The sequence below is a fragment of the Nannospalax galili genome, unplaced genomic scaffold (genome assembly GCF_000622305.1).
Source record: "Nannospalax galili isolate Female #2095 unplaced genomic scaffold, S.galili_v1.0 scaffold1909, whole genome shotgun sequence".
NCBI lineage: Eukaryota > Metazoa > Chordata > Mammalia > Rodentia > Spalacidae > Nannospalax > Nannospalax galili.
Window position 1 is genome coordinate 157,222 of NW_008358834.1, and position 13,353 is coordinate 170,574.

Genomic DNA, 13,353 nt, shown 5'->3' on the forward strand with positions numbered 1-13,353 from the left:
GCATTGCATGCACATGGTACAGTTAAATGCAGGCAAAACAGTCGTACATATAAATTTAAGAAAACACATAAAAAGTTTTAAAATATTTAACTTTTGGGGCTGGAGAGATGGCTCAGTGGTTAAGAACACTGGTTGTTCTTACAGAAGACCCGGGTTTGAATCCCAGCACCCACATGGTAGCTAACAACTGTCTGTAACTCCAGTTTCAGGGGATCCAACAGCCTCTTCTGACCTCCGCGGGGATTTCATGACACAGGTGCATTTACTTACATTCAGGCAATACACGCATACAAATAAAAATAATAAATAAAATTAAAAAAATATAAAAAAAATTTAACTTTTAAAGTACATGAAAATTATATAAAATGTATGAAATGACAATCATCTATAGTGTTATACCTTTTTTGTTTTCACTAAAATAAAACCTTTTCCTATGAATGAGTAGCCTGAATGTTTTTCTACATCTTTTAATTTTCTTCTGTAATAATAGTTTTCTGTACATAAGAGTATTCCTTTGTGTGGATATGCAATATTAATGTTTCTACCAGATATGAATGTAAATAATTTCTACTGTAATGAATGTAAATTTTCTACTGTAAATAATAGTGTTGTAAATAGTTTTTTAACTAAACACCAGTGTGTGTCTACTGATTTAAGGAATGTGTAGAATTTCAAAACTTGTCAAATTATTGTTTAGAAATTGTGAGCCAGGTTGTATTGTCACATCTGATAGTATGTGGACAATGTGACATTTATACCCATTCATATAATGTGACAGAGTAAATAATAGCAGGTGTTGAAATACCAGAAGTTCTGGAATATACAGAATATTTGGCTCCCTATTTCCCATTTTGGTTCCATATTCCTATAGCAGTCACAGTCATGGTTTTTGTTTTTTTTTTTAAACTTTTTTTAAAAAAGTATTTTATTTTTATTTTATGTATATGAGTGTTATGTCTGCGTGTAGGAAAGTGCACCCATGTCATGCAATGCCCACAGAGGACAGAAGAGGCTGGTGGATCCTCTGGAACTGGAGTTATGGGCAGTTGTTAGCTGTCATATGCTGGGATTTGAACCCTGGTCTTCTGCAAGAACAGTCAGTATTCTTAACCGCTGAGCCATCTCTCCAGCCCCAGCAATCATGGTTTTAATACTTACTGTGTTTAATGTTTGTGGCATTTATGTTAGGAAGAATACTTCTGTGTGTGTGTGTGTGTGTGTGTGTGTGTGTGTGTGTGTGTGTCTAGGTTTAACTATGTAGCCCTGGTTGGCCTGGAACTCACTATGTAAACCAGGCTGACCTTGAACTCAGAGAGATCCACCTGCCTCTGCCTCCCAAGGAGTGTGCCACCATATCAGGCATATATTTTGAGATGGAGTCTCATGTGTTCTGGGTTGGCCTGAACTCACTCAGTTGCCAAAGATGACCTTGAACTTGTGATACTCTCTGCCTTTGTCTCCCAAGTGCTATAGTTACACACATACTCCGTCACACACAGGACTTGGTGCATGTTAGGCAAGCATTCTACCAACTGAAATCTCTAGATATATTAATAGAATGATATAATAGAATTTCCATGTCATACAGAAATGCATGATTAAGTTTAGAAGAACTGCAGTGTTGTGGCTGTATGTTTTTTCTGTCCTTACAGTAGTGTATGAGAAATGCAGTTGCTCCACAATGTTGTTCATACTTGGTTTTGTGAGTTTTTAAAACTTTTTTTTCCTTTTTTTGAGACAGGGTCTCCCTGTAGTCCCAGCTGGCCTGGAACTCACTGTTAAACCATGCTGGCCTTGAACTCAGATCTGCCTGCCTCTGTTTCCCAAGTGCTGGGATTAAACATGTATGCCACCACACCAGGCAGAGGTTTTAGAACTTTATCCATTTTTGTGACATTTCATTGTGGTTTTAATTTGCGGGTTTTTTTTGTTGTTGTTGTTGACTAATGCTCTTGTGTCTTTTCATTTTAATATCTTCTTTATGACTCTCTATGGTGGCACAGTGGGATGCAACATGATTACATAGTTATACTTAGTGGGATCTGAAATGGCTTCTGTAAACACATGTCCTAAGTATTTCTTTATAGTTTAGTCAAAGGTCTGTCATACAGATGGCATGATTTTTGTAGTTTTATCTTATGATTGAGTGCTTTCCTAGTCTTAAAAGACTAAATTAGCACCTTTAGGTTTTTGTTTGAATTATGCTTATTCTGTATCAGAGATTTCATAACAGGCAGTCAACAGTGATTTGTGTAGATGGAAGACTGATTAAGAGCTTTGTGTTTTTTATGAGCTTTGTATTTCTGAGATTATAGCCCTAGAATTCCTTTTTTTTTAAGCCCTAGAATTCTTTGACTTTTGAACTAATTGATTTAGAAATCCAAGCATTAGATATAAAAGAAATATGGTATGGACAAACAAATGCTTGTCTCTTTTTATTCTTCCTTAGGATATTTTCATTCCATCACCAAGTTTGGAAGAGCGATCAAATGATGGGAAGAAAAGTGTAGATTTACATAGTTCATCTTTGACTGTTGAGTGTTCTAAGACTTCAGAGATTGAACCAAAGAATTCCACTGATGATCTTGGGCTCTCCTTGACAGGGGATTCTTGCAAGTTGATGCTTTCTACAAGTGAGTATAGTCAATCCTCAAAGGTGGAGAGCTTGAGTTCTCCCAGGATTGAGGAAGATGCAGAAAACACGCAAATTGAAGATACCCAACCCTTGTCTCCAGTTACCAATTCTAAACTTGTTCATGCTGAAAATAATATCCTAATGAATCCAGCACAAGATGGCCAAGTAGAACTGATTGAGAATGATGATAAAACAAAAGGAGATGACACAGAGAACAGAGATGACTTGAGTATTGTAGCTTCTGCTTGCAAAGGCAGAGAAGAGACTGTTGCTGAAGATGTTTGTATTGATCTCACTTGTGATTCGGGTAGTCAGGCAGTTCCTTCTCCAGCTACTCGGTCTGAGGCACTTTCTAGTGTCTTAGATCAGGAGGAAGCTATGGATATTAAAGAACACCATCCAGAAGAGGGGTCTTCAGGTTCTGAGGTAGAGGAAATCCCTGAGACTCCTTGTGACAGTCTCAGAGAAGAACCCAAAGAAGAAACTATAGAGAGAATTCCGTTGCACCTTTCTCTGACCGAAACTCAGTCCCAGGGGATGTGTCTTCAGAAGGAATTCCCCAAACCAGAATGCCCAGAATCTATGGAAGTTGAAAGCAGTGTGATTAGTATCGACTCCCCGCAAAAGCTGCCAGTTCTGGACCAGGAATTAGAACACAAGGACCCAGAAACATGGGACGAAGCTACTTCAGAGGATTCCAGTGTTGTTATTGTTGATGTAAAGGAGCCGTCTCCTAGAGTTGATATTTCTTGTGAACCTTTGGAGAGAATAGAGAAATGCTCAGACTCCCAGTCATGGGAGGATGTTGCTCCAGAAATAGAACCATGTGCTGAGAATAGATTAGCACCCCAGGAGGAAAAAACTACAGAATATGATGGAGATATAAAAGCAGTTACTGCAGAAAAAGAGCCCGTAGAGGAAGACTCTCCACAGCCCCTCTTGCCGGTAGTGAGAGCACATGAACCTCCCAGACCTGACCAGGAGATGCAGCAGCCCCAGCTTCAAGACAAAGTAGAGAACTCATTAACAGAAGACTTAAAGCTGGCTAATGCCAAGCAACTAGGTTCAGATGGAGCATCGCAGCAGCTTGAGAAGGCCCCTGCCCGCACCTCACAAAGCTTCTGTGAAAGTTCTAGTGGTGAGTGATGCAGATTTATTTTGAGTTATCCAACTAGGTTCCCATTTGGAGTGGAAGGTAGGGGAGCACTGCAATGGCACACTATGCCAGCACTAAACAATTATGACAATTATATTTGGAATGTTTAGGATTTGGGGTCATGTTTTTCTTTTGTAGATGTATTTGTAGAACCAGAGATCATTTGAGATTTATCAGCATCATAATTCAGAAGTAGTCAATATGTGTAATTAGAAATTGTACCAATCTGGGCTAGAGAGATGGCTCAGCGGATAAGAACACTGACTGTTCTTGCAGAAGACCTGGGTTTGAATCCCAACACCCACATGGCAGCTAACAACTGTCTGTAACTCCAGTTCCAGGGGACCTGACAGTCTCTTCTGTCCTCCACAGACATTGTACAACACAGGTGCACTTACCTACGTGCAGGCAATACACACATGTACGTAAAATAAAAATAATAAATAAAATATTAAAAAAATAAAATAAAAAATAAAAAATTGTACCAGTCTATTTTTTCCTATCTAGGTATTAATTAGCCTTGTACATGCTCTCTCTCATGCATGTTAAGCAGCAGCTACTAGTGAGCTGCACTTCCCGCACAAACATATTTCTATGGTTCTACAAGATTTTTTTGTTTTCACAAGTACAAGGATTCTTTTTTTTTCTTTTTCCTTCTTTTGGTACAGGGTTTCACTCATACAATTCAGGCTGAACTCAAAATTTTTGTCTTTTTTTGTTTTTGAGATGTTTAACACATTATTTTTAAAAAGATTTATTTTTAATTTTATGTGTGCTCCTTTAATCCCAGCCCTCAGGAGGAAGAGGCAGGTGGGATCTCTGGGAAATTGAGACCAACCTGGTTCACCTAGTGTCTTCTAGGTGGGCTGGGACTTAGGGAGACCTGGTCAAAAAAAAAAAAAGATTTATTTTTAATTTTAAAGATTATGTACATGTATATATGAATGTATGTCACATATGTGTGGGTGCTCTCAGAAGCCAGAAGAGGGGGTTGGATTTCCTGGAGCTGGAGTGACAGGCAGTTGTAAACTGCTGGACAATCCTTATACCTAAGCCTCCTTAGTGCTGCACCAATTTTAATTAGATGGTTTTTCATCAGTTGTAAGAAGTGACCCATTCTCTAGGACTAGATGAAGAAAATGCCTACTTTACACAATAAAAAACAGTTAGGAGAGACCTTCCTTGTATTCAGTTTTTCAGACCAGGACTTTTGAGTTTCAGACCTGCCCTGGCTCATTAGCCCACTTCAGTTCTTGGGAGTACTTTCATCTTTTTTGATAAACTGTCTCTTGTTTCTGTCATATATGAAATTTTCAAAAAATTTTAAAATAAAAAGAATTAGCCAGGCATGGTGGTGCACACCTTTAATCCCAGCACTTGGGAGGCAGAGGCAGGTGGATCTCTGTGAGTTCAAGGCCAGCCTGGTCTACATAGTGAGTTCCAGGACAGCTGGGGCTACAGGGAGACTCTGTCCCAAAAAGACCCCCCCACACGCAGAAAAAAGAAACTTTAATACCAATTGGGGAAAAAGGTTTTTTTTTTTTAGGCTGGATGTGGTGGCTTATGCCTGTAATTCCAGCATTTGGGGAGCAGAGACAGGAGGATTGCTCCAAGTTCAAGGTCATCCCAGCCTACATAGTGAATCACAGGCCAGATTGGGCTACATAGTGAGACCCTGCCTCATCCTCCTTCCCAACAAAAAAGAGTTTTAAGTATTGCTTTGAACTAATAAGTTCTGTGACGTTCTCAGTAGTAGGGACACTTCCTTCATGGGTGGTTGGATAATTGGTGTTTCATTTTGCTTCTTCATTCATAGCTTCATTGGTTGACATGCTGACATTCAGAAGGACAGCCTATTGATAATCTGGAAAAGCAAGAAAGGCCTTGACAATTTAAATAATGTGGGAAAATTCCAGTTAACTTGAGGATAAACTATGTCAGTGTTTTGCAGGAGTTGGTGATAATTTTACTCTGTTAACAGTGACTGAGATGAGCAAACAAAAGCATAGAAAAAGGAAAGCACTTGGAGGACACTGAATAGAGGCTTTATAAACATGGATAATTAAAAATGGAAATGTAGGCTACTGCTAGTTCATTGAATGCTGACTAAAGAATTAGGAATTTGTCTTCCGAGCTGGTTAGTTTTTGTCAACTTGGCACAAACTGGAGACCTGGGAGGAGGGAACCTCAATCGAGAAATTTCCTTCATTAGATTGTGTGGGGGCTGGCATTTTCTTGATTACTGATTGATGTGGGGAGAGCCCAGCCTGCTGTGGGCAGAGCTATCCCTGGGCAGGTGGGCCTGGGCTGTATAAGAAAGATAGCTGAGCAAGCCAGGGGAGGCGAACCAGTAAGCAGTGTTCCTCTGTGGTCTCTGCTTCAGTTTCTGCCTGCAGGTTCCTGCCTTGAGTTCTTGCTCTTGCCTTCCCTCATTGAAGGACTATAACCTGTAAACCAGATAAACCTTTTCCTCCTCCAAGTTGCCTTTTTTTTTTTTGGTCTTTTTGAGACAGAGTCTCCCTGTAGTCACAGCTGTCCTGGAATTCACTATGTAGGCCAGGCTGACCTTGAACTCACAGAGATCTGCCTGCCTCTGCCTCCCAAGGACTGGGATTAAAGGTGTGCGCCACCACGCCCGACCCAAGTTGCTTTTGATCAGTGTTTTATCACAGCAACAAAGAAACATACTAGTACATGTTCTATTGGAAGCCTTGAAGTATTTCACCAGAAGCCAGTATGTTGAAAGCCATGCTATCTTGCTTATCCTTTGGTTGCACCAATTACAGAAGTAATTGGGGGTAGGGAAAGAGGGATATTTTAGGCAGAGAAAAATGAATGGTAGGCTGTAATAATCCAGGATGGAGACATTGAAGACCAGATAAAGGTAGTAGCAGTGAGGCCCCCAGGAACTATAAAAATATCAAGTTTTGGGGCTGGAGAGATGGCTCAGCAGATAAGAACACTGACTGTTCTTGCAGAAGACCTGGGTTTGAATCCCAGCACCCACATGGCAGCTAACAACTGTCTGTAACTCCAGTTCCAGGGGATCCAACAGCCTCTTCTGTCCTCGACAGGCATTGCACGACACAGGTGCACTTACCTACATGCAGGCAATACATGCATACACATAAAATTAAAAGTAAAATAAAATAAAAAATAAAATATTTAAAAAAACAAGTTTCTATTTGGTTATACAATTATAAAATTAAATTACTTTTAATAACTCTTACCTAGTATTGTGCAAAAGAAACTCTTATCAGGAAATAATTTCTAGCAATAAATGTTATATTTGCATATTGATTTGTCACATTGTAGGATATCTTTAAAGATTTCACCGGACTTTCAGAAGTCTCAGTTATGATGTATATAGGATGGTTCCTGTCAAGAAAACAGTGGAAGTGGTCTTTCAGTCTTGATCATTTAACTCCTATTTAGGAATGAAAATTATTTGCATAAGTTTACAATGTATGAGGCTTTGCAAGGTGTCCTGTTTGTGTTTTTATGTTGCAGGTTCGGTATCTCTTCTAAGTTCTCGTTAGCCTAAAAGACTTGCTTTACAAGGAGCCACCAGGGAATGAATCATAGCTAGTTTTCTTCTTTCTGTCAGTGGAAGTCTGTTAGTTAGATGTGATTTTGGGATTTTTCTCCTCATATTCTTTAGAATTCCCCCAGCTGAGCATGTATGTACTTCCCCCCTCCCCCGCCCCGCTTCCTTTCTTTCTTTTTTATTTTCTGATTTTTTGAGACAAGGCCTTACTATGTAGCCCTGGCTGGCCTAGAGCTTGCTGTGCGTGTCAGGCTGTCCTCAAACTTGCAGTCATCTTCCTGCCTTTGCCTCCTGAGTGTTGAAATTATAGGCATTGACCACCATGCCCAGTTTATTTCTTTTTTAAAAATATTTATTTTTATTTTATGTGTATGAGTGGATTGCCTGCATGTGAGTGCACCTGTGTCGTGCATGCTGCAGACATCAGAAGAGGGCTTCAGATTCCCCTGGAACTGGAGTTAAGGACGGTTTGTAGCTGCCATGTGGGTGCTGGGAATTGAACCTGGGTCCTCTGCATGTCAGTGCTCTTAACCTCTGAGCCATCTCTCCAGCCCCAGTTTATCCTGTTTCTAAAAACTTTCATTTTCTCCTTTCACTCTCTTAGTAAATTCATTATTCTTCGAAATGTAAGAGATTTGTCACAACGTTGAAAAAACTCTCAAAGTAGTTAGTATCCATGATGTTGAAAAAAAAAATGCAGAATAGTTAGTATTGAAAGAATAAATGCTAGAAATGGAGTGGAAAAAGGTGAAAGACAAACTGTTTCACAAGTAGTAGTTTCTAGGTATGCCACTTGAGAATTAGAGCTAGCCTAGAAAAGCAGTAACAAATTTTCATTAAGTTTCAAAGAGCAGTTTGGGACAACTCTTACTTTTTTCCAAGTGATTATTTTATTAAAAAGACATAAATGATGCTGGGCGTGGTGGCACATGCCTTTAATCCTAGCACTTGGGAGGCAGAGGCAGGCGGATCTTTGTGAGTTCAAGGCCAGCCATAGTTCCAGGACAGCTGGGGCTACAGGGAGACCCTGTCTCAAAAAGACAAAAAAAAAAAAAAAAAAAGACGTAAATGAGTAGGAAACTAGATTTTGTGATTTTGGCAGTTTCCTAATAATGATTAGCAAATATTTGGAATTGGACCTAGTGAAAAGTAGTTTTATACCTTGAACATTTTTAAATATTTGTAAAAATTTAATAGCAAGGAACTAACCATATACATTGGGGATATTTCTTCTTGGGATTTAACATTGTACAGATGTTGAGATTGGCAACTGAAGTGAGTGCTGTTGAGCACAGCTGAACCCTAAACGATTCGATTGCAAGGACCAGTGATGATTGGTGAAGTCATTTTGGCCCACAAGATCCTTTGTCACCTTTTAGAGTAAATTTTAATATCAGACTTTTTTCAATCTGGAAATACTATAGATTGCAAAGGCTTATAAGTGAATTCCCTGGGTTGCATTTTACCATATTATACTGTCTAGACTTGGAAGTATCCAAATTTATATTACTAAGTGCCTCCAAGTAGAGTGTGGTAGATGATGAGTCTGTGCTCCTCAGCCTTTTTCTTTTTTTGGCCTGTCCTCTGGTACCTTTTAGTAGTCTTGCTGTTGGCTGTAAAGAATCAGTGTCTTTATAGTAGCACGGAATTGGTTTGGAAGGCTGGTGAAGGTGATACGGGAATAAGAAAACAAAAAGAACAACTGAATTGTTTTGGTAGTTTCTCATTTTTGCATGATTTATATTTCTATTTGTTTTGCTTTTTATCATTGTGTTTTCATTTTTCCTTTGTTTCAGAAACCCCATTTCATTTTACTTTGCCTAAAGAAGGTGATATTATCCCACCATTGACTGGCGCGACCCCACCTCTTATTGGGCACCTAAAATTGGAGCCCAAGAGACATAGTACACCTATTGGTGAGTGAATTTTAAAAAAATATTTAAGGCACTAAAATAAGATGTTTAAAGAATGTTTAAGATACCATTCTTTATGCAAGTGATGTTTTTAGACCTGAGGAGTTTGGCCTGACTGTTACTGTTGATTCTTGTTTTTGAAGAATAGTGATTTTTGACTGTATGATTTTTACTGTCAGGAGATGAGAAATGGTAAGAGGAAGGAAGACAGGGTAGAGGGAATGAAGGGGGAGAATATTTAGAAGGTGAACTGTTTTATAAGGCAACAAGGAGGAGGGAAGAAGTGCTATTTACTGTACCATGGCTAATCAGTCTGCTGCTTGACTGATAAGAAAGAAAGAAAACATAGATCCCCCTTCCTTGAAGCACCAGGTGGAAGTCTACATTAACCTATTTGTTTTCTCTAGTCAGTGCTGGGAGGTAACAGTCATGCCGCCTGGAGTCTCCTGCTACCTATGCCTGATGCTGGCAGATGTGGGTTGGCGGAGGGCTCATGCAGCATCCTTTGTCCAGATGCAGAAGTGGAACTGAATCCTGTTGCTCCTCTTAAGACCAGGTGTCAATACTAGTTTGTAGTTGTTGATACTTGTAACAGGATCTATTCTAGGAAGTCTCTTCAATCCTGCAGAATGGTGGAGCCAAACAGGCACATTTATCACTTTGAATTGCTATTTTTCATGTTTGTATTTTAGTGTTCTTTCTTTCTTCCTCTGTGCCTCTCTTCTTTCAGGAATTAGCAACTATCCAGAAAGCACCATAGCTACCAGTGATGTCATGTCTGAAAGCATGGTGGAGATCAACGATCCTGTACTTGGGAGTGAAAAAGTGAATTCTGGAGCTGCCCCAGAAATGGATGATAAACTATGCCTGAGAATGAAGCTGGTTAGTCCTGAGACAGAGGCCAGTGAAGAGTCTTTGCAGTTTAGTCTGGAAAGTAAGTTTTATTTTATGTTACTGGATAATTAGTTTCTCCAGATCATTTGGGTATAGTATGAATTATCTTCAATTTACAATGATTGATACTTTTATAATTATAAATGTATTTGTAAAGACATGTTCTCAGATTTTATCTTTGGCTTTTGGCTAGTCCCTGCCATCTTACTGAAGATGAAGATGTTCCATTTTAAAGTCTTTGTTATATGTCCCTCTGTTTTTATTAAGCAGTTTTTTTTTCATATTCAAGAAGAGTTTAGATGAGAGTAGACAATGTAGGATTGCAGATTTACATTGTAAGTTTATATTGGCACTTTTCTAAATGAAATGCACGTTGTTTGGTATGGTTAGAATACAAAAGAAGGTACAAGGTAATGGCTGCAAAGTAGGGACCAGATTCTGAAAGGCTTTTTACAGCATGCCAAGGGTTGTAGAGTTTTAGGCAGGGGATTTTAAAGGTTAGATTTGCAGGGCTGGAGGGATAGCGCACCCGTTAAAGGCTAAGGCTAACAACCAAAACGTTAAAGGTTTGAATCCCACATAAAGGTCAGATTTGCAAAGGGTCAGCTGTATTTTCAAGTTTTGAGCCTTTGTCTGTGGATAGTGCCTTTCTTATTCTTCCTAGCAAAGTCTTATCCAGAAAGCAGGATCATCTGTAGTGAAACTGGAGATGAAGGGATGAATTTGAGAGGCAACTATAAGAGATAGAACTATGGGCCAGTTGAATATGGGGAGGAAAAATAACAGAATGGAGCCAGGAGATGGCTCAGTGGGTAAAGTGCTTAGCTGCCTAGCACATAAACCAGACAACCTGAGTTTGATCCTAAGAGCCCATGTGAAGGTGGAAAGAGAGAACTGACTCTGCAGTGTTATCCTCTGACCTCTATGCACACATAATAATAAAATTTAAAATTCTATATTGCCAGGCCTGGTCAAGCATGCCTTTAATCCCAGCACTGGGGAGGCAGAGGCAGGTGGATCTCTGTGCGATCAAGGCCAGCCTGGTCTACATAGTGAGTTCTAGGACAGCTGGGGCTACAGTGAGACCCTGTCTCAAAAACAAAAAACCAAACAAACAAACAAACAAAAAAATGAAACAAAGTACTATATAATTCCTGCATTTGAGAGATAGAGGCAGGAGGATCAGGAACTTAAAGGCATCCTCAGCTACATACTGAGTTTAAGGCCACTTTGGGCTACTTGAGACCCTGTCTCCAAAACCAAACAACACTAAAAGAAGGAGCTGGCAAATGGCTCACTGGGTGAAGGCATTTATAGCCAAGCCTCAAGACCTGAGTTTGATCCTTGTGTTCCACATGTTGGGACTGTGAATCAACTCCTGCAAGTTGGCCCCTGAGCTCAATAGGCCATGGCACACATGTCCCCCTCTCCCCGTATCCCCTATTTAAACACATATAACACAAAATAAAAATAGAAATGTAAAAAAAAAAAAATCTTTAAAGAATTAACAGTGGGTTTTTACATATTCCCTATCATCTCATTTTCATAATAGTGCCCCAAGGTAGGCATCTGTTGTTAGGTTCATGAAAAGACCAGGACCACAAGAGACCACTCTGAGGTAAGAAAAAAGAGAAATTTATTGGAATACAGAGCTACTGGGTCACTCTCATGGGTGAAAGAGTGGTCAGAGATTTCTCATCACAACAGGCTGGATTTTATAGGATTTCTTTCTTTTGTGGGTAGGGGGGTGGTGCAGCTGTGGCAGAGGGGGTGGAAGGAGTGAGTTAATTGTAGGTGCCTCAGTAGGGGGGAGTTATAGTTAGGTGTTTTTCAATTTTTTGGTTAGCTACGATGGAAAATTACTGTTATGATTAGGGTACATTGTTAAAAACAGGAATCAGGTAGTTACTGAGAGACTAGGGTGGTTTAGTTTCTGTTTCCCAGAATGCTGCCTGCTGGGTTGTGGTTGCCACGTTATTGGTCAGTAGTGACTCCATCTTGGTACCCAGTTCTGCCTAACATCTATGTTTTCATTTTTTGATGAGAAAACAGGCTAGTAGTCATTTATTAAGAGTGGTTTTGGCTAAGGCTCTTCAGTAAATTTAATTATGTGATGCTAGGCAAGTCATTTAACCTCTTCTGTACTTTAGTCTACTTGTCTTATAAACTGGAAGTAACACCTCACAGGATTCATTAAAGATAACATCTATAAAGCTCTTAGGGTTTTTGAAGAAGATGCTATATAAATAAAAACAATATCTACTAAAGTTGGTTTAGCTGGGTATGGTGGCTCATGCCTATGATTCCAGAACTCTGGAGGTAGGAGGTTTGCCATGAATTTCAGGCCAACGTGGCTACATAGTGGGCTTTGTAGTGAGTTCTAGGTCAGCCTGAGAACCTGTCTCAGAAAAAATACACAAAATGAACGAATGGATGAATCAAGTTGGCTTATTTGTGCTTTTCAAAAAAACGCCATTTTCATGTTATCTGCCTAAGGTACCAATAGTTAATAAAAATTGGAGCTGGAACTGGAGTTAGATCTAATTTTAAGGCTTATAATTCTTTCAGCAGATAGTGTGTTAATGCTGTTTAAGGGAGTTAGAAAGAAGTCTTTAAAAAAGACTGTAAAGAAACAATTAGGGGAATTCAGAAAGTAGAACAAAGCCATGGAAGCCTGTGAGGAGAAAAGTTACAAGAAAGTAATAGCGTCAGGTGATAAGAGCTAAGGTCCAGTAGGATGTACTAAAACATGTATGTTGAAGGATATGGCTCTGTGTTTTGGGAGTGAGAATCATGCAAATATCAGGCTTCAGCTCAGACCAGAGAGAATCCTAAAGAAAAATTGGATGCCTTGAGGAAATAACACGAAGATAAGGTATGTCAACATAATGAGATTGAGCTTCGGCAGAAACAAGTTGAATTGTATAGGAAGATCAAATGTCTAAAGCTTGAAGATGAGTAAATGCACATTTCTCCATAGGGTTGTTCTCTCACCTCTACATGTGTACTGTGGCATGCCCCCCCCCCCGATAAATAAAACTAATGTAATAATTTTTTTTAAAAAGAGGAATAGTGGCCAGGTGTGGTGGCACATGCCTTCAATCACAGCACTTGGGTGGCAGAGGCAGGCGGATCTTTGTGAGTTCGAGGCCAGCCTGGTCTACATAGTGAGTTCCAGGACAGCTGGGACTACAGGGAGACCCTGTCT

General features: G+C 39.6%; 1 protein-coding gene across 2 annotated transcripts in view; it reads left to right on the forward strand.

Moving 5' to 3' along the window:
• Nucleotides 1-13,353, forward strand: part of Tp53bp1 (tumor protein p53 binding protein 1) — a 96,861-nt gene that overhangs the window by 40,863 nt on the left and 42,645 nt on the right. For both annotated transcript variants that reach the window (XM_008822327.2, XM_017795389.2), the window contains exons 12-14: nucleotides 2,450-3,773; nucleotides 9,135-9,254; nucleotides 9,982-10,185. In XM_008822327.2, the coding sequence (XP_008820549.1) occupies nucleotides 2,450-3,773; nucleotides 9,135-9,254; nucleotides 9,982-10,185 (1,648 nt within the window). The remainder of the gene's footprint in view (nucleotides 1-2,449; nucleotides 3,774-9,134; nucleotides 9,255-9,981; nucleotides 10,186-13,353) is intronic.